This window comes from Cydia pomonella, chromosome 3 (assembly GCF_033807575.1).
Source record: "Cydia pomonella isolate Wapato2018A chromosome 3, ilCydPomo1, whole genome shotgun sequence".
NCBI lineage: Eukaryota > Metazoa > Arthropoda > Insecta > Lepidoptera > Tortricidae > Cydia > Cydia pomonella.
In genome coordinates, this window is record NC_084705.1 from 15904391 (window position 1) to 15928608 (window position 24218).

General features: G+C 34.8%; 2 protein-coding genes across 2 annotated transcripts in view; both read left to right on the top strand.

The window, feature by feature from the left end:
- Positions 1 to 1974: 1974 nt before the first annotated feature.
- On the top strand, positions 1975 to 2727 carry LOC133516638 (uncharacterized). Its single transcript, XM_061849655.1, has one exon. It carries the CDS (start codon positions 1975 to 1977, stop codon positions 2725 to 2727), a length of 753 nt encoding a protein of 250 aa, XP_061705639.1.
- Positions 2728 to 8340: 5613 nt separating this feature from the next.
- Positions 8341 to 24218, top strand: part of LOC133516160 (angiotensin-converting enzyme-like protein Ace3) — a 218025-nt gene continuing 202147 nt past the window's right edge. Inside the window, exon 1 of the mRNA XM_061848939.1 lies at positions 8341 to 8669. The gene's annotated coding sequence lies outside the window, so the exon portion shown is untranslated. The remainder of the gene's footprint in view (positions 8670 to 24218) is intronic.

The window sequence follows — 24218 nt, forward strand, 5'->3', positions numbered from 1 at the left end:
CTAACAAAAGTTTTCACATATTAAAGAGGAGCTACCGCAGACATCGGAAATCTTATTTAATTTTTAACTCTTTAGTATTTGAGTAATGTGACGCAAATTTCTTATTAAACTTATTTACTTTATTTGGTATTGATCTAACACAAGGGAGCGTGTTTTCTTAAGTGGAACTTTGAGGAGAAACCGCAACTACAGAAAATATAGTGAAACCGTTTAAAAAAATGTGATAATAAATTTGGTATGGTTAAAGTTTAGGTCAAGTGTTGATCTTGAAATGTTTAAAAAAGTGGCATTTACGTTGGACCCCTGACGCGGCTCACTGGATATTTTGTATGGTAAAAAACTAGGAAGTCAGAAACATCGCAGGAGATAACTCGTAATGAGATTAAGGGCAACGTCTAATGACGCGGCATGAACATTCCATTCCACAAACACTTTAGTTATGAAATATCTAGGAACCAGTACCCTTACCACAAGTTACTGACAGTGTCAAAACTGACATAATAATAATAATTACGCTAACGTCTACGTAACTTGCTTTCTATGTATCTCGCTCGTACATATTAGTGCGAGCGAGGTGTATAGAAAGTAAATTACATAGACGTTAGCGTATATGTCAGTGTTGACACTGGCAGCAACTCGTGGTACGGGTACTGGAGTGCATTGCAATAAGTGACAGATGGGAGTTTTCAGAAAATAGTGTACCCAATTAGCGTAAGTTGTTAAGAAAAGTTCGTCGCTGTTAGTTTTGTAACGACAATTAAGCATGAAATCTTTATGGGAATCAACTTTTTGCCTGTTTTATATTGGAATATCGCTTATAATTATTTATGAAATGAAACCACAACCACATTTTTATTGATACTTAATGCTTAATTATAGTTACAAAACTGACAGTGATTAACTTTTCTTAACATCTCACGCTAATTCAGTACCCCTAGTGTAACTAAATTCGATTTTGAAACGTGACGTACGCGTTTGCGTTTAGTCTCATTTTGTATGGGTTTTTGAACAGCGCGCCAAGCGGGACGTTTTGGAAAGTCAAAAATCTCATACAAAATGACACTTAACGCAAACGCGTTCGTCACGTTATGATGTCGATCAAAGTTACACTAGGGGTACAGTACACTATTTACTGAAACTCCCAGATGCTCCCATCTGGCTTCTGGGTTGCGGCCTTCAGGACATCACCTAACTGAGTCGGCTGAGTTTTACCACCGCGATTCAGCCGGCTGATAATACTATTTTTTCACAATAGCATTTAAACTGTCATCTGACCAAGTGAATTTTGCTGAACGGTTCATGCAAAATTAAAACAATATAAAAATCCACGCGGACGAAGTCATGAGCAGCAGCTAACTACGTACCTGTTTAACATAAGTTCTGAAATATCAGTATAAACTTTATTCAGCTATGTACTTATTTATCCCATTAGATATTAATCTAAATATGTAATTATTGATTAAGTACGTAAAAGCTGACAATCGCAAATAACTGACAGGCCGACGAACTGGTAATCAGTAGGCCCCTTAAGAAAGCAGCACTACCTAATAAATCATCCTTAGTTTACGTTTTGGGACACGCTTTCTATCAGAATCTAAGTCCGTGGTAATGTTTGACTAGGCATGGTTTTGCCGACAACGTGAAACGCAACTACTAAAACGTTTGTAAAAGTAAACGAACCCTTGGTTAAAAGCATTTACTCTATTTTACTATCGCGAAACCTTTTCATGTTCATCCCTATTCAGTAAGGAAGGGACTAGTTTAAGCTTTACGATTTATACAGTACAGTTTGTGCCTTCCTTCTCAGTAGTACCTACCTTTAAAACCTATTTTTTGTCCGTTACCCCCGACATTTGTTATTTACATACATATACATTGTTTATTTTAATGATAAACGATTTGCCTGACACAATTCGCTCAGCTGATTGTTTGCTTTTTGCGGACGACCTAAAGTTGTTGTTCGGCGTCAGTAGTATGGTGGATAGCGCTGCATTGCAGAGCGATATCAATGCAGCAGCTGAATGGAGTGTAGAAAACCGGCTGCCTTTTAATACAGCAAAATGCAAGGTCATTACCTTCTCACGTAAGCGCTCGCCACTTTTAGCCGATTATAGCCTGGGGAACGTTGGTTTGGAAAGAGTTCAGGAAATTAGGGACCTAGGTTTAGTCTTAGATACTAAACTGGATTTCCATAAATACGTAACTGGTATTTGTAAGCAGGCTAGTAAAACCCTAGGTTTCGTCATGAGGGCGTCGAAGCAGTTCCATGTCGGAGTCGCTGTGGTTCTATACAGTGCCTATGTCCGTAGTAGGTTGGAATATGGGGCTGTTATTTGGGATCCCTACGAGGCTAAATACTCCTTGATGGTGGAAAGAGTACAGCGTAAATTCGCCCGCTGGTTGTATCGCAAAGCCTACGGGTATTATCCATACCTGTACCCTTCATTGTTTGTCTCTGGGATGGTTGGGCTAGACACGCTTCGGATGAGGAGGAAGTTGTTGTTGTTAGTCCACTATCTTTCTATCGTACACCACAGAGTGGACTGCCCAGCTGTGCTAGAGAGGATCAGATTGGTGGTTCCGGTGAGAGTCCCCCAGGATATGAACTGCGTGGCGGTGGCGCCGCGCCGCCGGCCGGGCCTGTTGCAGCGCGTGTCCGCGCGCACAATATCTTTACTGCACTTAATGCTCACTCAGTACGAGGAGGCTGACTTATACTTTATTTAGTATTATTATTATTTTTTGTGAATGTATTTAGTATTGGTATTATTTCTCTCACTGACATATTTTCTCTTCATGTATAATTAATAATTTAGCGTGTAAGTGCTTTGGTGTAATGACATACTGTAAACTTGCATTGTATTTAAGTGAATAAATAAATGAATAAATAAATAAGAAACAAGGTTGTACCAAAGATATAGTTTTAAAAAAGACATTTAGTGTCGTCTCTACATGATGACCCTAAAAAAAACCTCCTCAAAACGAATCACATTAAATATGAGCTCAATCTCAAGGTGTAATACAGAAGTAAGGACCCTGAGCACAAATAGTTTCGTACATTGACCCGCCTGATCCTATCTCTATCTAACGCGCGTAATTATAATGCTGTCTCGCCCATGAGGCGGACGGTCAATGCCACTGTGCGAGAGGGACAGCAATATAACTATACATAGATAGAGAGCAAGGTGGGTCAATGTACGAAATTCTTCGTGCTTAGTGTCGTTAATTTAGTAGCTATTGAAAAATCCTGCTATCCATATTGTGTATCGTCATCTTTATTATAATTGTAGGTATACCTATATACATAGTTGGAAGGTTTCAAATCTGGCTATTAGGTAAGCTAAAATCGCACAATTGTAATATATTGTTATACTTCTTTTTTTAGGATTCCGTAGTAAACTAGGAACCCTTAAAGTTTCGCCATGGCCCCCTGCATACAATCAGTCTATGCATGGGGGTCATCTCTCTCTGCAGTCAGTACATGATACTTACTAATAGCCCCCGTTAAGCCTATTCTGACTGAAACGTAACTACGAAACCCTCACCGAGCATGACCCGACATGCTCTTGGCCGATTGATATCGATAAATAAGAAATGATTTAGCAGTAGAAAGAAGGCAAGCGATCTCGACGTGACTTTTTATTGAAAAACACTTTTGAAAATAAGTTGTAGCCTAATATATAACAATTAAATAGCAGATATAATTATTAACATTCTAGGTTTCATAAGTAGTCGTTATTATTTTTTAATAGCGTTTTTCAATAAAAAGACACATCGAGTATTAATTCAAGTGAAGTTAATGCAAGTGTATAAAAACATCCTGTGTACATTTTTCAATGGCAACCCTGTCGTTTGTATTATTATTATTTTCTATTTTATTTAGAAAAAAACAGTCATACACAATTTTTTATCAAAACTTATAGACAAAAAATAACTTATAGTTTTATATGTAGAAATAAAATATAAATAGGTTCATGGCTATTACAAAAAAAAAACAAAATCTGTATTTTATAATTAATAAACATTCGTAACTTCTTATTTACATATCAAACTTGATATTGCAATGTAATTTTTCGAAAATGGCGCCGGGAAGTGCAATCTTGTTTAAATACGTGCCTTCAAAATGGTAAATTGAAGTATATTTGCCTACCAGTTACTTATTTTCATAACATAAACCGTTTCAACATACAAAGTCACATTGAAATTCTTAGTAAAAGATAGTAAAAATTGTCGAAGAATTCGAAGTATAGGTAAAAATTGAGTACAGAAAAATAATTATATATAATAAGCTCCCAAAGTCCTGTGTAAAACACATAGAAAGGTAGTATAATTTATATGTGTTATTATCTTTTCAAAAATACCAAAATAGATATTTAAAAAAAATCTAAAATAATCAAAATGCCTATGATCTAAAGTTATTCAGTAAAGTAAATAGTGTTCAAGATTGTCAATTACTTTAAATAGATATTTGTATGCTGAATGAATGGTGCTCTAAAAATAACATGACACTAAATGTAAAAAATGCAATGTTATTATTATTATATTTACTAAAAATAAAACCCCAATAGAGTTTGACTACACTGTACGTCATACATGTCTACATCGTGTGTCAGTTACAAAGGACCTCGGTATCTGGTTCGACTCAAAGCTCGCTCCTTTTCAGCTGCTCACTACAAGTATATAGCAGGAAAAACATTTAGACTATTAGGATTCATTTTAGAAACATAAAAACTTTTAAGAATGCCAATAGTATTTTAATAATTTACCGAGCCCTAATTAAAAGCTCTTTAGAATACTGTTCCGCGGTATGGGCATTGGGCACCGCACTACAACAACCACGTAAATCGCATCGAGTGTATTCAAAGACAATTTTTACGCCATCTCGTGTTCAAAATTGTGCCTTAATAATAAACTAACCATATATAAAAATAGACTGCACCATTTTAAAACGAATAGTTTGACATATCAACGAATTATTAGAACTACGTAAAATTATTCACAATAAAATATATTCTGCCCTTCTTAGTAATTTACAATTCCGGGTGTACCCTAAACCATTTTTTTATTCAACTTCTTCAACTTCAACATTTATTCAGCAAATAGGCCACAAGGGCACTTTTACACGTCAACATGAAATTTACATACAAGCAAAAACAAGCACAACAACAATTATATAATACAATTCATTGAAAATATTAATGCAAACCACAGTATTATTGTTTAAAGAAAAAGTAAGTAAAATATTATTATTACTTAGAGAATGTATAAAGTCTCTAAATGTCGAATTACAAAAAAAAAACTAAAGTAATAATAATAAAAAACACAAACAGATAAAAAAAAATCTAAAATTATTTAGAGGTGTAAATATCTCTAAATGTCAGAATTAAATGATTTTTATCCAATTATCCTTAGAGATGTTAGAGTATCTAAGAGTCAAAATTCCGTTTAAATGAAACATACGAGAACCGAATGAGGTGTCTCACTGTATTCACATTATACTCAAGAATAAAGTTCGCTTATACAAACCAGTCTCCAGAAACAGCACCCGTTCACGAGTATGACGCGTATCTCGGCCATCGCCTCCCTCAACCTTCATTCGGGAAAGTGGCGACCCGATCAACGACGCCACCGCAAGCAAAGACTTTTAAGCGAGCATGGCATGTTCAAGCTAACGGGTATATTAATATTTAAATACTGCCGATTGAGTTCCATTGATAACTATCGCTATTAGTACTAGAACTATGAACGTTGGCAAGAATATCGTCTTAGGTACACTACAAGAAATAAAATAAAGAAAAAGTCCGGAACCGTCGTAGTCAGACTCGCACTTGGCTTTTTTATTTTGGTTTCAATGAAGCTGCGCGGATTGATATTTTATGTAATTCTAGCTGTACAGCGAAACGGCCAAGTCACATAATTTTGACTAAGGTGTAGAGTTAGTGAAGTTAGGGTTTGTACACTTAGAAGTTTGACTCTACATGAGACCTGATGACTTTTTTTACAGTGCAAGCCTTACGGTTTTGTCTTGGCAACATTTTACATGAAAATGTTTTTGGTGGTATATTTTCCATTTATCAGTTGTACCTATAAAGTACTTGTGGAAACTTTTTTGTATCATTTTTGAATGGTCCTAGTTCTTAAGCTATCGAATTTCACCCCTTTTTACATTGACATTTGGACAAATAATGGTTGATTTACGGACTAGATGAAAGTACTAGAGCGCAATTTAAATATGGACAATATGGTTGGGAAAAGAAGGAGTAATTTGTAAATAAAATCCATCGTAAACGTGGTTAACGGCTCGGCTCCACCATAGTGCAAGTTGTCCAAGCACATTGTGTGTTACCGAGGGTAACATTGGGTTTTAAAGGGTCGGCAACGCGCATGTAATACCTCTGGTGTTGCAGGCGTCCATAGCCTACGGTGACTGCTTACCATCAGGGCCGCATGCTTGTTTGCCACCGTCGTGGTATTAAAAAAAACTACAATTTTTGTTTGGCCGCTAAGATTACGATTTGCAACAAAAATCGATGTTATAGGCCGATACATGTCTGATTCAGTGAATTACATCAAATATTTGTATTTACTATACTCGTAATTGTTACCCCTAAGAGTTAGTTATTAAAAGTACCTAGACAAAACGAACACTAACATTTTTTTTATGTTTTTCATTTTTTCACTGACCGACCTTATATAATTGATTTAAAAAATCATAAATATTCCTTATAATTGACTTGACTCTTGAAGACATTTTGTTGAACAGACCAGCGCGATTTAAAAAGTACTAAACCGATACTAATTACTTAGAACGGGTAGAATTTTACTCTTCGGTGACCTGCGTTAATAGTCTGGCTCATTTTCCTAACAAATTTCTAACGTATAGTCCATCTGGAAGAAAGCATGAAACTTGTCATACATGTAGCTTATGCAGGTAAGCAAAGAAATAAAAGCGGAAGAACTTGTTACTTGTCAAGTGGATGCTTCCTCCCCTTTTCTCCCATTTCAATGCCCCATTTTCCAATTTTTCATTGTTTATAAAAATGGTTAAAGTTACAACAAAACATTCGTGAACAAAATATTCTGTATAACATTTTCCACAAATAGTTGCCTTAAAATCATGTAGGGTTTATTTTTCGAATTATGTATTGTGTATGGCCTAAATTTTGACAAGATACGTTTTTCTACCTTACGATGCTGTAGCCGACATGGAAGACTTCGGCCTAGGAGAAATGTTTTATCTGTCAAAAGAAATCCTGTAAATCAACATTCCGTGCTCATTTATAGTCATAACGCATTCATAGCTTGCCTCTTGACATACCTACAAGGTGTGACAAAAATAGTGGGGATCCGTTTAAGGGCTTATTCTGATTAGGAAAAAGCAGAAGAAAAAAATATTTGACGCAAAAAGAATTGAGACCTTTGTATGGAGAGTTTGCTGACTTGCACGACCTGCCCGATAGAAAAAAATCTCGTCAAAAATGTTTTTCTTTTACTTTTTCCTAATCAGAATAAGATAGCCGATTATGCTTAAACAGATCCCCACTATTTTTTTGTATTTTGATGTATGGTAGAAAAAATCGCTTGTCAAAATTAAATACTGTAATTCCTAGCAACATAATTCAAAGGCAACTTCGATTGTAGAGAATTTAACAAAAAATATATTGTTCATTGGCAGTTTTATTGTAACTTCAACCGTTTCTGTAATAACAAAGAAAAACTGTAAGATGGGACACAGAAGTGAGAAAAAGAGCCATTTTACTCGGAAACTATATGAGGTAAATATATCTATATTTTAATAAAATTTGGAACGTATGTTAAACAAAAAAAAAATCCTGGGGAACATATATCTATTAAATGAGATTTTTTTCAGTAAATAATAATATGTGACACATAAATACGATAGGTCTTTATAATTTATAATAACTTTGAGGTCTGTAAAGAGTTTTTGATTGAGTGAATATTTATGGAAAAAATCGCTTGGAAAGCGCAAAAAATATAGTTTAGATAATGAATACTTTCCACAAAAATTGGTTTGATTATGATCGATGGAGCCATTACTGAGTTTTTCCAAAATTTCTGTTTTAATTAATGGCTTTTAGATAATATATTAATTTATTTACACTTTATTGCAGAAAAGAAAACTTATCGTATAAACGACGGATTTAATGTCAAAAGGCATTCTCTATCAGTCAACCTTAAGTTAACTTTTTATGTATTGAAGGTACGGAACCCTTCGTGTTTTCATTTCCTACACAAACTACCGCGTACCAAGTAGTATGCTTACTTTCAGTTGGGATTGTACTTTGAGCTTACTAGTCGGAGTATAAAAAAATCTGAACCCTTGCGGTGGCCGTATCGCTATAACCTTTGACCGATCTTTGGAATCAAGTACAGATCCACTCCCTACTCCTACCAATCTTACCATACGATGTTCACTACATCAGTCTGGCCGCGGCTGTCGAGCGCGGAGGTCGCACTGTACTTACGTCACGATAGTCCTATACATCGCAACTGCTGAAAATTCTTTTAACTTTTCCGTATTACTGAGTGTTGTGTGTGACAATGGAATTGTGTGTGAACTCTTAATGATGTTTGAATGAGTTTGTTCTAGTTTAAACCTTATTTTGTGCAAGTGCTGGGTGGATTTTAATCTTGGCCGGCTTTTTGTTGTGAGTATTATAAAAACATTAGACGTTAACACCTTACGTGACTTGTTCATTATTGTAAATAGGTTGTTAACCTATCAGGTGACATAATATGTACCTATGGAATAAATTACTAGATTACTACGAATCTATTGATGTTTATGCTAGTAGTAGGTCAATTTTAACATAATGAAGTGCCTAGTGCATACCTAAATAAATACTCAATCAAAGTATAAACAAACTACCCACATTTTAATTTGCCATTTAAGCTTTGGTGATATTGATGATGCATAGAAACCAACCAACTAGACACTTTAAAAGATAGGTAGACCTTAGTACCTATGTCTAAGAAATTACCGGAGATCGGTCGATCATCTTGAAGGTTGGGTTGTCATTCCGCGAAGTGTTTATACGTAGTAGTATATTATAATTACTTGCTAACAAATTAGTTACCAATACCAACTGTCATTTAACAAGCTTATAGTGCTCGGCTCGTGGAGTATATTTAAGTATGAAACATTATAGGTTTTATGATGTTTTTTTTTTTTGAGAAAATCGGAAAACATAGTTGCTACATAAAAAAAAACACTCTGTTAATGAGATAGTTAAATGAGACCTTATTGAACAGATTCTAGAAACTCTTTTACCTAACACTGTACGGCCACTTTACCTCGATAAATGAAATGGCACGTTGACAATGACATTGAAGGCAAACAATTGTGCTTCAACCAAACGGATACTTATTGTCGTTTGTCAATAATACGCTATTTCCATAAAGCTTCAAAATTAAATCTACCGACTTAATCGACGACCGTCAATGTGGTACCTTTTAGTTAAAAACGTCACAATTGTTGACATAATAGAAAGTGTTAAACATAGTCAGTTAAATGCATGTGATGATTATTTATAGATATAATTATAATTTATTTTATTTGTTCGGTAAATAAAAACAAAAAAAGTACCTATATGAAAAGTTTTCTTAATTTTTGTTTGTAATTTTTAGTCAGAGTTCAAGTCTCACCTAAGGCAGTAATTTTTCCACTTTTAAATTTACCTACCTACTAAACCTACTTGTTACTAATTTGTTCTACTTCTTCGATATCGATATCGATGGATCCGGTAGTAAGTCCATAGGATTATCGCATTTTGCATTTGCAAGTATACGCGGAACTATGCTGATAAAGAGAGTCAATGACTAAGATTACTCGATTTAGCTGATAACTCTGTGTTATAGCTAGTAGGTACCTACCTTCTTGGCGATAATCAATAATTTTGCTCACATATATGAAAAAGTATGTAGCGTTGATAATATTACAAGTCCCTACTTAATGTTATTCCTAAGATATTTATCTACTTATTGAAGTGTTTTTAACCGACTTTTTTGTCTGAGGAAGTTCTTTGACTTTGATATGAAAATAATCCAAAGATTTCAATGTTTTTCGTACAATGTATGAAATACATATGTTTACAGAAAAGCAATTTTGTGGATTAAAAAAAAAAAATTGTAGGTATTTGTAACGAGCAAAATTACGATGTTATTATGTAAGTAGTTATACCGACTTTTTTTTCGTTTAAGGTTCAGAAAACGGAGTTTTCAAAAAGTCGCTTTTTATCCCAAAACGGCTGCCATAATTAATTAGGAATCTTTAGGCCTTTACCGACGGACTGTATTGATTAGAATCCTGAGTTTTCACTCTATAGAAAAAAATAACGAACATAGTTCTATAATGCATTTTAAAAATTTGTAAAAAAACTATGCACTAAAGCTAAAGATATGAAATTTGCTCATAAAAATCGGCATTTACAAATTTAAAATTAAATAAAATGATATCGGATCCGCGCTCCCGGGCACGCACTTCCAACTCGCTCACGCTTACACTCAGTGAAAGTGAGAGAAGAGCACGAACATACTGGGCCTTATAGCACATACAAACTATACAAAAGGGTAGGTACACACTTCTCTCTAAATTAACTACTGCAGAAATGTTTCAAGACTAATATACCTATTTAGTAGTTATTACTTACCTACCTAAGAAGGTAATAAGTTATTGTAAAAAAAAATAGTTATAGGTACCTACGTATCTTGTTTTTGCGTTTTTTTTTTGTTTTGATCCTGACAATAATTGGTCCATCTGCTTAAAGGAGCTCACTGGTATCATAAATTATTAAGGACCAGGCAAAAGAAGACAAACAAAGTCAAAATAAATGGTGTGGGGAGGGGAATTACTGATTTGCTTTCAACAGCCGTTTGGCCTTGGCTCGGCAGGTTTATTGTTATGGAGAACAAAGAAGTTAAGCAAAAACGTGTACCTATAAACGTGCAAGTTTAAACACAAAACCTAGCTCCGATTAACCAACAAAATATATTGCGGTATGAAAGAGGAAAAAATATTTAATTTCTCATGCTCTGAAAGTGGGTCGTTATTGTTCTAAAAAGTGTGCAGATAGTGTGCTCTAGAGCACTGTACTTTCTTAGTATGTTTTATCTTTTTTTTACTATAAGCAATTAATATTTTGATTTCAAATGATTTTGCTGTATAATTTCATAAATAACGATAGGTTTACCTAAATTGTTAATTGAAAGTACCGTCATGAAGACGAGAAGTACTACTGAAGTTTATACTTAGCCGTGTTTTTTAAATGCACATGTATTATACTTTCTTCGTACATATTCAAAATGAAAAGTGCAGTGTTAAACTCGGATGAAAGGCACCATTTCATCCCTTGGTTAACAATCCACTATTTGTTTGACGTTAAACAATAGGTACTCGAATGATATGTACTTATCTATTAAATTACGGGTATCGAAATATAATTTACAGTACATATGGTGCTACTTTACCGCACTAGTGCGTAAATTAGCATATTACGTTACTGTGTCGAACATTTAAAGGGCCATATGTACTGTAAAACGTTGTACGATACATGTGCGAATAGATAATTCGCAACTCGTGTCGATTTAAAACACTCCCTTCGGTCGTGTTTTAATTTATCGCCACTCGTTTTCCTATTTTTCGCACTAGTATCGTAATGTACTAATATCTATCAATTCGAAGCAATTAAATTATGTATAGACTTTAACACAATCTATTTTTCTTATTAACGATTCGTAGTTAAGCGAATAAATGCACGCCGCAAACAGCAGCAGTCGGCCGCTGCAGTAATGTCGCAACGGTAGTGCAGCTGCAGTTGGAAATGGACTGTCACCTTTATTGTCGATTTTGACAGGTTAAGCATCGAAGGCCTGTACCTATCCGGCATTCAGCCACGATTGAAAATTGTGTAAAATATTGGATTGAAAATTATATTAAACGGCTATCTATTAAATTAAACAAATTAAATATTTATAACCATACACAAAAAAATATTAATAAACGACAGTACTTTAAAAGTAAAACTTATTTATGCCTACTTGAAAACAAAACGATACGCCTGAAGCGTAATGAAAAAAAAAAAAACGATTTCTCCCGTGGGTATAATGTACCTAGCTCATTCCATCTCAGTATGGTGGCATACAATAACACCGTTTACGAGCGAGTGTGATGAAAATATATGTTTTCGTACAAGTTGGAGTTTAGAGTACAATATCACAATCAGTGACTCTTAACACACTGTCATGGGAAAATTTATAAATTTACACAAATTGGTGGCAAATCTCCTTGTAGCGAAAAACAAGCAACGAAAAAATTCCAGATTATTTTGTTCGGGAGGATAAAAAGGTTTTATGAGATCGTAAAAAGCAGATCTTTCTTCTAGGGCTGTCCTGACAAAATATCAACATTGGAGCGGTTACTGTTGATTGTATAGTCAGTTGTAATACTATGAAATGTTGTTGAGATATAGGTATAGGATAAAAAAAAATTGGCTTCGGAACTTCTAGTGTTTTTGTATGTACATTTATATATATGTACATGCAAACCAATTATTGTAAAAAAAAAACATATTTACTATTAGAGACTTCTTTGGAGATGGAGAATGATTGTTTGACAAAACAAGTTCAAGTTTTTTGATAAGTTATACTTATTACTATGTATAAAATAATAGTATAGATCATCCAGTTGTCGATGTCTGTAAAAATTACATAGGTAGTATTTTAAATAAATATTTTTCATAAAATCGGATTCCCCGATTTTTGGTAATCTTACACACAATTTTACGAAGTAATCCGTGTGGTTGACATGGAGGGTTATGCAGATCAAGCTCCCAATAGCATATTATCGTGGCCGAAGGGCGGGTCCTCGCTCCCAGGTAACGGGAGGTCACGCATGTAATATGAAGTCTTTGTGCCTACATCCCAACTCAATGTAATCTGGCTTCCGAACGTAGGCGCACCGCGGAATACTTAAGTGGCCTTAAAATGAGTACATGTTTTCGGGATAACACCGTTCGTTTAGCGTAGATCTTTGTAAGTTAACATCTGCCTTTAATACCTTCTTTTAAGCTTTATCTAATTCCATATTGAGTTATTTGATTTCCGGCTAAAATTCTTTTAAGCCTTCATTAGTTTTCGAGGATAATAGTATTTTATGCAACCGTTGTATAAGAAGGGTCAAAAAAGGCGAGTGGCGTTAGTTACAATGTGAGCCAAAGCCGAAGGCGTAGGCTAAATTACAGGTGTCACATGCGTGTTTCTGACTTATGAAGCAGTTGTTTCTACTATTCAACCAAATTAATATTTTGTAAGTTGGCAGGAATGCACTTAGTTTGTAATCGTACTTATTAATTTTGATTTTGTTAGCTTGCCAGATATTAATCGCAGTAACGTTATAGCGATTTTAAAGCACAAGTGCTGTTATAAGGAAAAGACAATATAGATCTTTCTTCATACCTTTTATGTATGTTCTTATATTCGTGTTTATGAATGTATAAATGACAGATAACAGTAGAGGAACAATATATTAAAACAGGGATCGGAAACCGGTATTTTTTGTATGGGAACGAAAACGGTATTTTTTCGTTTTGTATTTGGAGTATAAAATAAACCGAAATATATGTTTATTTCAGAGTTTTTCCAAAAAACCGGTTCCGATCCCTGTATTAAAATATAACGTCAACCCAATGTGTAATGGCAACTGGCGAGAACCCGAAGGCAGAGTACCCTTGTCAAGGCCCTTAATCCTTTACAAAAGTAGTAAATTTCAATCGTTTCTTTTAAAACGTTTCTTGTCAATGTTCTTCAGTGGTGAATAACATTTATATATTTTCCGCGACCAAATATTCCAGACGTCACGTCTTCACAAGAGGACTGACAACTTGCAAAATCCAAGTCAAAATCTATCTCGACTTATGGTAAGTAAAACGTTACTCATGTATATTTTATCGCAATGAATAAACCATCGGAATTTTTGATAGTCGAAAGAGCTATGGACGATATGCGTTTTTGTAGAATTGGAGTTGCGTAACAGTTAAAGGAAAGTAAATAGGAAAAATAAGATCACTTAACCTTAACTTTCAACACTTTTAAATAATACAATAATAATAATAAATGGATAATATAGCGAATAATAATAATAATAATTTCTCATATAAACCATTCAATGCAATATTTAGGCAAAAACAAAGCGCTGCCGTTCGTTTTCATCTGAGTCGCTATGTTGGTAATAGGGAGTAGGGGAAATCGAAACGTTACAGATTTTGATCAAATAACTTTACGAGTAGGTACGCTTAAAGCAAGGGTCGTGATTACATGCACATCGTTGAACTAAGAGTAATGGAAATAATTAAGAACGTAAGGTGATTACGAATGTTGGAATGTTCTTCGTTCCCAATCACCCAAAGTATATGTAGTCAAAAAGATCGAAATTATAGAAGTAGTATATGGTATATACTTAGTAGAAAATGCTGAAATATTAGTCCGAAAAATAATGATGTTAAAAAAGATAGTAAAAAAACAATTGCCGAAGTGTCTAGGTATGGGTAATCGTGAGCGCAGCTTTCGAATCCGGCTCATTTGCGCTTATGAATGTGATTAGAAATCCTTTATACCTATCACAATTGGGTACTTGACATATGATGAATATTATAACAAAATTTAGCTAAATGGATAGAAAATGAGTCATCCATTATAAAAAAGTGGAATTTAAAAATTATATTGAGGTTAAAAAAATACAAGGCCCCATAGTCTCAATTTTTTTTTTTACTTTCAAACCAAATAAGAAAATAGTACCATTCGATTCCTTACATTTTATTGAAAAATAAATGGTATAACAACTGGACACATAAACGCAATATTTCAGGTAGTCAAAATGATAATTCCCTTGATCTTCCATACATTTAGGACAGAATAATATAACGTGACATCACATTACAATATCATTCTGTTAGAGGCTTTTCAATCGTCGAGTGCAAGCGTCAGACTTTAACTCTCATTTCTGACCTTTGTGTCTCCCCTATATTTATTATTATCAGTAAAGCATAGGTAGACGTGTTGATTATATACCGAACCAATATTTATACAAATAATACAGCGTTGCTAATTTAGTTTGTTCAGACACGTTTTAAAATTATAATAAATTTATCTTCTTTTAAAAACTGTTAAATAATACCGCTAATGTAGTAAACCGCGTCAAAATTAGTCTAAATAGCAAGCCATTTTTTTATTACAACAGAAATAATTTATGTGTAGGTAGGTATTTATAAATAACATCAGATTCTTGTTACATTACAAAAGCAGGAGCTTCTTTAGATGGATTGGCTAATTAATGGTTAATACAACACGTATTTCTTGCTTCTATTAGCTTAATCGAAAAATTCCCTTGACGTACCCTGATATAATTGGTTTAAAATTAGAAGCTTTACATCAGGGTAGAAGATGTTGGCTTACATTGGATTAATCTTACGTTATGATTGTATGTAGGTACATTAACATAATTAATAACGTTATTATATCGATAATAAATAATAAAGGGAAGACGAAATAGTGATACGTTATGAACGGAATTTCAAGTACCTACAAAAAAAGTATAACGTATTAATATCATTTTTTTATAAAGTTATATAGGTCTGAAGTTAGTTCCGCGACGAGTTTTTAGGGTACACCCTGTAAGATACGTGTGGGAATTAAATTGTCTAAAATTAAACAAACCCTAAACTCAAACGAGGAAATATTTGTTTTTATAATAGGTACTTTAATAAAATGTATACAGTACCTAAGCATATCTTGTGTATACTTTTAATACCTATGTTGTTTGTCTTTTCTAATTAAAGTTCTCGTTTTATAACCCCTTTCCCAATACAAAGTTTTGAGAATTATTTTAACTTTAATCTGAGTTCTGCTAGTCTGTTATTGTGCCTGATATTTAACTCCAACAGAATTCTACAGTATCTAACTAAACCTAAAGCAATTACTCGAACCCGTTAATGTTTAGGTTATGCTAAGCAAATGTTACTTTGGGTTCAACCCCGAAAAAAAAATTTGCCATCCCATAGGAAATTTCAACATCAGACTAGCAAAATGTTTCATACATCCACAGTCAAATCTTTTTTCGCCATTTCGGGGTTCTTCCCATACTAATAATCGTTCACTAAGACCTAAACGGATTTGAGTAATTACTTTAAATTCAGTTACATGCTGTATTTTCAGGATTTAAACAAAAACATCTTGCTATACGTTTTCTGCTCGCAAGTTCACTATTATAGCTAATCCTATGCTGAAAGAAAATCTATGTTTTTTTAATCGTTTCTTTTTTTTGAAACCCTATACATGTAAGAATAAATATGTTCTTTCATCACTGAGGCAGCAGTAATTCATTTTGTACTTTTAAGTTCAATGAATTTCTTTTGTGTTTTGTTGTACTTATACCTTACAAGTTTTGTTTTCCATTTTGTTGAAAGCAGCCACTCTATCAGTGTTACCTACTTTCGTGACTAAGTTTATATGTAGGTATGTATGTGAAGTACATTATTGTCAATCTATGGAGTGATAGATGTTTTCTGATGAGGTGAATACCTGAGAATGAGTATTCACCAGGGCGTAGCTCTGCTTGCTGAAGCCTAACAAAATTACTGACCTGCATTTGATATTTACGTAAAAAATATGATTAGGCGATAATAAATTTAAAAAAAAAGTTCTTATGTACTACGTAAATAAATGGTTTCTTGTTGTAGGTAGGTACTTATCATCAAGTAGATAACACATTCATTGCCAGTGCTACAAGTGTAGCTGAGAACGCGTTTTATTCCCGATTGCAGTCAAAAGCGCCTACGAAAATAGAGCCCGACAGGACAGTAGAAAAAAAAAACAAATATTCTTGTTCTTTAATGAATAACCTTGTTGTTGTGAATAAAAAGCAATTTTAGAGAGTTACTCTCACTTACTTTGTTTTAAAACTTCGACAACGTTGTTTTATAACAAGTGTGTTAAAAAAAACAAGCGTGGGAGTGTAATATAAGTTGTAGGTACTCCTAACAATCGGCCATTGATTGATGGGATTGCCGATGGACTGAAATTAAGGGCAATGGCAGCCCATATGGATAATCCACCCCAGTATCTGATATACGGCGCGAGAGCTGGTCAAATGTGGATACAAGAACAGCTGCAGGAGCCGTTGTTCTTCATGCGGTAACGACACTAACGCCATTTATCAAGGTTGTCGACATTAGTATCTGTCCGTGAGTGTACCAAGCCTTGAGTATCAGTATGTTTTTTAAATATACATACGCCCAGTACCAGAAGAAACTGAATGGGATGAGAAGAAAACGATTTAACAGTACTTTCTTCCGAAACTAATATTATTTATTAATAAAGGGCAGCCTGTGGCGAGCTCTTGGGGAGTAACGACCCCACTGACCCAAGAGATCCCGAGAGTCGGTCAGGGGCTCCGTCTCCGGCATGTCTTTGTCGTTTGCAGTGGGCCCCAAGGGGACCCGTAGGACTCCCAGCTCTGGCTTGCCTTGATTGGCTGTCGAGAGAGGAGTTGTTATAGCTAATATGCTCCAGGGGTGGAAGTGAAAGATGCATAAGAGGCGAGTTGTTACAGTAGCTGTTAACAGCCACTGGGTAGAAAACGACGCACACCTCTCGATTGCCCTGAGCCGCTCACATCGGTGTTGCTCCTCATCGTCTTTACGACGGTAGTTTCGGCAGGCAATCGAGAGGTGAGCCTGCCTCCATAACGTGTAAAAACATTGTTATGGCAGGTGTCCGGACTCCAGATCTGTCAGCAATAGCCCAATCTTTTGGCCAGCCAAACTTCAACACCAGCGGAACTTTTCTTCTACACCGTATTTACAATAGCTCCTATGCCAGCTGGGACCGATTTACGGGTATCTATTTGTACCCGTGAATGGATTCTAGCTGGTGTATTATATAACATGAAACTGGTCTGAAAGGGCCGCTGTTCTCTTGGCTTCGGCCCCACCCATGCCTCCCAAAGGTCCGGGACCACATGGTCTCGAGATATGAAAAGACATACAAATAGGTTATCAAAATGTAAATAAGTATTTAATAGTATTAAGTCAGGTTTAAGACTAGCAAGTTTTTTTTAAGGTAATATTTTACATAATGCACTTTTGGGTACCTACCCGCGTTATTTATCGATCAATCGACCAAATCAAAAACCACACTCGATACCATACCGTAAGCGTATGTGTGGAAACATTTTTATCATAATTTTCCCTAAAGCCTCCACGGGTAATTCATTCTCGCCTTCGAATCAAAAAACGATTTCTAAGCAGAATCAAAACAGCTTGATTTTCGTAAATTGGATTGGAAAGGAAGAACTTTGCTCAGTTATTGCTATGCGAATGCTAAAATTATTCATGGCTTGTAGGTACTTAATGAAAAGCGTAAATAACATCACGAAGTTTATAAATAATAAACGTGGCGTTACGAGGGCTCCGTATGGAATGTGCAATTTGTGCCTTGAAAGCGTGGCGCCTTTTAATGAATGAATTCGCTCACTTGGGGATACGTCATGCGGTTACCATACAAATGGTAAGGATCGGAAGCTATGACATGTTTTGTTATAATTTCTAATCAGTTTCTAACGTAAAATGGAACGTTATCTAACGTTTAACTACTTTTTCCTACTCCTCTACTGTTATCTGTCGTTTGACCTTTTTTGACCCTTCTTATACAACTGTTGCATAAAATACTATTATGCAACAGTTGTATAAGAAGGGTCAAAAAAGGCGAGTGGCGTGAGTTACAATGTGAGCCGGAGCCGAAGGCGTAGGCGAACATTGTAAAGGAATAAGCCACGAGCATTTTTTGACCTACTTATACAACGTTGCATACAATATTTTTCCTACGAGTCAACAAAAATAAATCTTAATTTATGTAAACAAAGCAAAAGTATATAGCCAAGACGCGCGAGCATACCTTGTTACGCGCCCGGCCCGCCCCGGGCCGCGGCCGGCCGGTCGGCGACACCTCCTCGTAACTCATGAGGCCCTGGTACTTGCTACTTGCTAAATTAATTTTTTGACCCGTTTTTTCTCAATTTTGGCCACCGTAGCCTACGGAGAGTAACAAGCAACGCTAAGCGGTCTTCGTAGTCTATGGGTGTTGCTATATTACGGGTGTCACATGCGTGTTTCTGACTTATGAAGTAATTATTTTTACTATGCAACCAAATGAATATTTTGTAAGTTGGCATCAATGCACTTAGTTTAAAACTGTATTCGTTTTGGTTTTGTTAGGTTGGTAGCCATTAATCGCAGTAACGTTATAGCGTATAAAAGCACAAGAGCTTTTATGAGGAATAGACAATATAGACTTTTCTTGAAATCTTTTATGTATGTTTTTATATTCGTGTTAATGAATGCATAAATGACAGATAACAGTAGAGGAATAGGAAAAATACTATTTCGTAAGGCCTCTGTGAAAACCTAGTTGTAACTGGAATGTTTCAGTGAAAACTAGTTACTAGATGTTTTTGTGTCTTAATAAGTTAATGAAAATGTAATTTAATGTAAAATATATGAGTAATTAAAATAACTTTGGATTGTGACCAAAATAAGGATAACAAACAACTATTGCGTAGAATAGATAAATAAAAAGTAACTATAGTGATACGTATTTGTTCTTGAGGGTCAAAACCAGCTTATATTCGGCTAAACAGTTATAATTGCTACTATTGCTACATCTAGACACGCGGTAGCGTGTCCAGCCAAGTTCAAAGAAAAAGGAACTGCTACTTTTGACCCCTTCACAACTTGAAACGATTTGTTAGACCTGTACCCCAAAAGCATAAAATTGTTGTAGTAATTCACCGAATCGCATTTCACCTTGAATGAAAAAGATATCACTGGATTTTTTTACTTGACGCACTTTTTCCCGTAGCCTTTGACATTAGTATAATGTGGCCCTAGTGAAAAAGGGTACAAGTCTCTGGCAGCGCAGGTGTAAAGGGGTGTAACTTCCACGTAACACTTATGCCCTTATACACCTAAACTGCCAGAGACTTGTACCCTTTTTCACTAGGGCCACAGTTAATTTGTAGTATTTAATTTTTCGTGTAGTATGTTACCGAAGAGGCATTTCGCCGCGATCGACGTTTGTTTGGGACTCTATTTAACTTGATACGTTAATTTGATGCTTGCACTAAAATTAAGTGTTTTTTTAAACACGTTTTGTACTTGTAGGATTAAGCCTCAAGTGCTATCAAACTCATTAAAATTTTATCTATGTGACGTTGACGTTGCGTTGAATCACGTCGCCAATACAATACATGATCGAGGTGAAATGCGACTAAAGTAATAAACGATTGAGTCACAACGCGATGTTTAAATGTACGGTCGAGGTGAAATGCGACTAAAACTTATAGCCACTAGAAAAAAAAACTATTGAGACACAATGCGAAAATTAAATATGAGATCGAGGTGAAATGCGATTCGGTGAATTACTATAACAATTTTATGCTTTTGGGGTACAGGTCTAACAAATCCTTGAAACCTATAATCTATGTATTTAAGTATTTATACATATTTATATATTATATATATCGTTGTCTAAGTACCCTCAATACAAGCCTTACTGTGGGACTTAGTCAATTTATGTAATAATGTCCTATAATATTTATTTATTATTTATTTATTTATTTATTTATTTATAATAATATCTGAGCGCAGCATACATATCAATATTTAAATTCCTTCTGTTTCTCAGATTAGAAAAAGTTGAATAAAACCAATAGCCCATTGTATGTAAATTGGTAATGTGCACGTATAAAACGCAAAATAATTATTATGACTCGACAAAGAAAAGGCTCTATCCGGCGGATGATCAAGCTCAATTGACTCATCTCTTTCCGGAGAACCTTTAATATGCCATTAGTAATGCTCTCGTGTTCTATTTTTGTTTTCTCTACCTACTTAGACAAAAAAACACCAAATGACGAAACCTAATGGTAAAAGTGAGTGTGTTTTCAAGTATTATTTGGTCTTCGATTCAGATATTATTAATGATTTTAACCACGCCAGCAGTTTTTTTTTTTTTAATTCTGATACCAACTTCATTACCTAATTAAACTATTTGGAATGAATTCACCTACAAATACTGGATTTTCTGTTTTCCTATGTAATCGTTATCTAAATATATAAACGAAGAAAATGACTGACATATCAATGCACAGCTTAAACCGCTGGTTCTAGAGATTCCAAATTTGGCACGTAGGTTCTTTAAAGGGTCTAAGGGTGCACTAAGAAAGGATTTTTCAGGGGGTAAAATGGGGGTCCAAAGTTTGTATGGGGAAACAAGATCAGTTAGACTATTTTATTCGAAACTTTACTTTACAACCTAACGATAAATGAGTGAACACGCGTTTCAGTTTTTTTGAGAATTCAACCCCTAAAAGGGGGAAATATGGTGACAAAGTTTAAAAATTAACATGGGTATTATTTCTATGGTTTATCGGGTCGCTCATGACAAAAATAACAACGATTTTAACATCTAACGATATAATATATAATATCAATATTTAATATGTCTAAATATATAAAAAAAAACTGACTGACTGACATATCAACGCACAGCCTAAACCGCTGGTTCTAGAGATTCCAAATTTGGCACGTAGGTTCTTTACAAGGTCTAGAGGTGCACTAAGAAAGGATTTTTCAAAATTCACCTCCTAAGGGGTGAAATGGGGGTCCAAACTTTGTATGGGGAAACAAGATTAGTTAGACTATTTTATTCGAAACTTTACAAGAGTATTCCTAACGATAAATGAGTGAACACGTGTTTCAGGTTTTTTGAGAATTCAACCCCTAAAAGAGGAAAATATGGTGACTTAGTCTAAAAATCAACATGGATATTATTTTGGTTTTAGAGATTCCAAATTTGGCACTTAGGTTCTTTATAAGGTCTAGGGGTGCACTAAGTTTGAACAGGTTTTTTGAGAATTCAACCCCTGACAGGAGGAAATATGGCGACAAAGTCTAAAAATCTACATGGGTATAATTTCTATGATTTATCGGATCGCTGATTACAAAAATAACAACGATTGTAAAATCTAATGAGGTGGACGTGGAATACAAATCCCCTGTTGGGGTGCGATGGGGTTGAAATGACTAAATATCAATATGGGTGTCGTCTTATGGTTATTTGGGACGTTATTTACGAAAATGGCATTGAATGATTTTAAAATTTAATATTGTGGACATGAAAAATGTTGAAAGTATTTTTGCCAAATTGCAATTCTATCGGTCCAGTAGTTTCGGAGCAAATAGGTTGTAACAGATGGATTGACAGGCAGCCACACGTGATTCTACAAGGGTTCTTTTTTAGCTTTTGAGGTATGGAACGAGACCCGCGTTATCCTAATAGATACTACGACAGGACTGTTTCTCCCACAGTCAGTTCTATGTGGCGTGCTCCCGTGTTAGTTCACCTCAAAGTTTGATTTTATTGCTACCACTCTCAAACATGGCTAGAAATGTTGTTCATAAGGAAGTACTTTAACAAATATAAAGTTGTGGAATACTTCATGCATTTTTCAGAACACGATTCTAAATCTAATAATCGCGGACAAACATACATACCTACATGCGTCCATACAAACATACGGGTGAAACTGAGAATCTTTTTTTTTTCTTTACGCGGGCGAAGCCGCAGACTGAAGCTAGTGGAGGTTATAAAATAACAAGTGAAATCATCAAATCACATAAATATTATTTAAAAGATAAGTACAGTTAGCAGACGAAGTGGCTGAGCGGGTTCAGGGTTTCAAATCTGTTCATGCTCACTTATACCTAAGTATATTCTTATTCAATAAAGTAGGGATAGTAAAAAATAGATCGCTATTAGGCTAATTTTGAGTGTTAATTTGAGTTAAATGTTTTCATTCTATAAAACTACGTGATGGGTATGTAATAATTTAATAACAGTATTAAATCATTTGTATGGCATGCGACGACAGACTCTACATTAACTCACTTAGCAGGCGTGGTACAGTCGTATACCAGTTAAACCCACTGTGTTTTGTGATTGCGTTTTATAGCAGAAAGGGTTGTGTTGACGGTTTAAAGTGTGGGGCTAACTCGGTGAAAAGGCCAGAAAGCGTGTAAGCTGACGAAGAAACTGGGTTATTGACAGGGATATCGTGATCTGGTAAATGTGTTATATTATAAGTACTATAAGCATTCTATAATTTTTATTAGGTCTTGTTTGAGGACTTCAATCAAGACAAAAGTAATTAAGGTACCATTTTTTACACTTTATTTTATAACACGTCCCGTTATAAAATAAAGTGTTAAGTAAATCTGTGTTAGAGGCTTCATAATTTAACGATATTAAAAATATTGCCTTCGTTTTTAACCTTAGATAATGTTATTACTTTTATAATATTTCGCCATACTCGTACATATTAACAAACTTACAGTGAACAAGAAGAGTGAAACATATTTAGAAAATAAGTGAAATACATTTTCACCCATATGCCACACGAAACATCCGTTTATCTGAGACTAAATAAATTAAGAAAATTACTTTTTATCTACAGTATATTTGAACAAAATGCAAAGGAACATCGTGACTAAGTCATTACTATGGAAAGCTATACGCCGCTTCAAGTTGACGGAGGCTTAAGTGTAAGTGCTTCGTCCATCCATTTTAGTTTTCGCAGATTTGATCTCTTGAAACTGTATTTTTTGTCCTCTTAACGACTTAGTTTGAAGTCTACTTTTTATTTTAATGACACCGATTTTTTCACCATCCATTTTAAGTGATTAATGAAGTTAAAGAAAATAAAGATTCACAATAGGTACATTAATTATTACTTTTTATTTTGTTATTTCAAATCAAATCAAGTACCTACAGTGAAGTCCAACAGAATTTGTTAGCATCTAACGTTATCGTCCTAAAAGTTTGACGATGGTTGTTTTAATTTTTACAAGCAGACACGTCTGCGAATGATGCTAATAAGCTTCGAATAAATTTAAAAGTGGAAAAATTACTCTCTTGGGTGAGACTTGAACTCACGGCCTCTGGATCGATACTCCAGCGCTCTGCTATCTGAGCCACCAAGACCTCATCCATAGGCAGAAATTTTTTTCACCATATGGATCTAGTAGACCCTAGCGACATCTACCGTAAGAACGTTATACTTCTTAGACGGCTACCGGGGTTCCAAGTCA

Excerpts from the sequence above, each read along its gene's own strand:
- LOC133516638 (XM_061849655.1), top strand. The coding sequence starts at position 1,975 with ATGGTGGATAGCGCTGCATTGCAGAGCGATATCAATGCAGCAGCTGAA.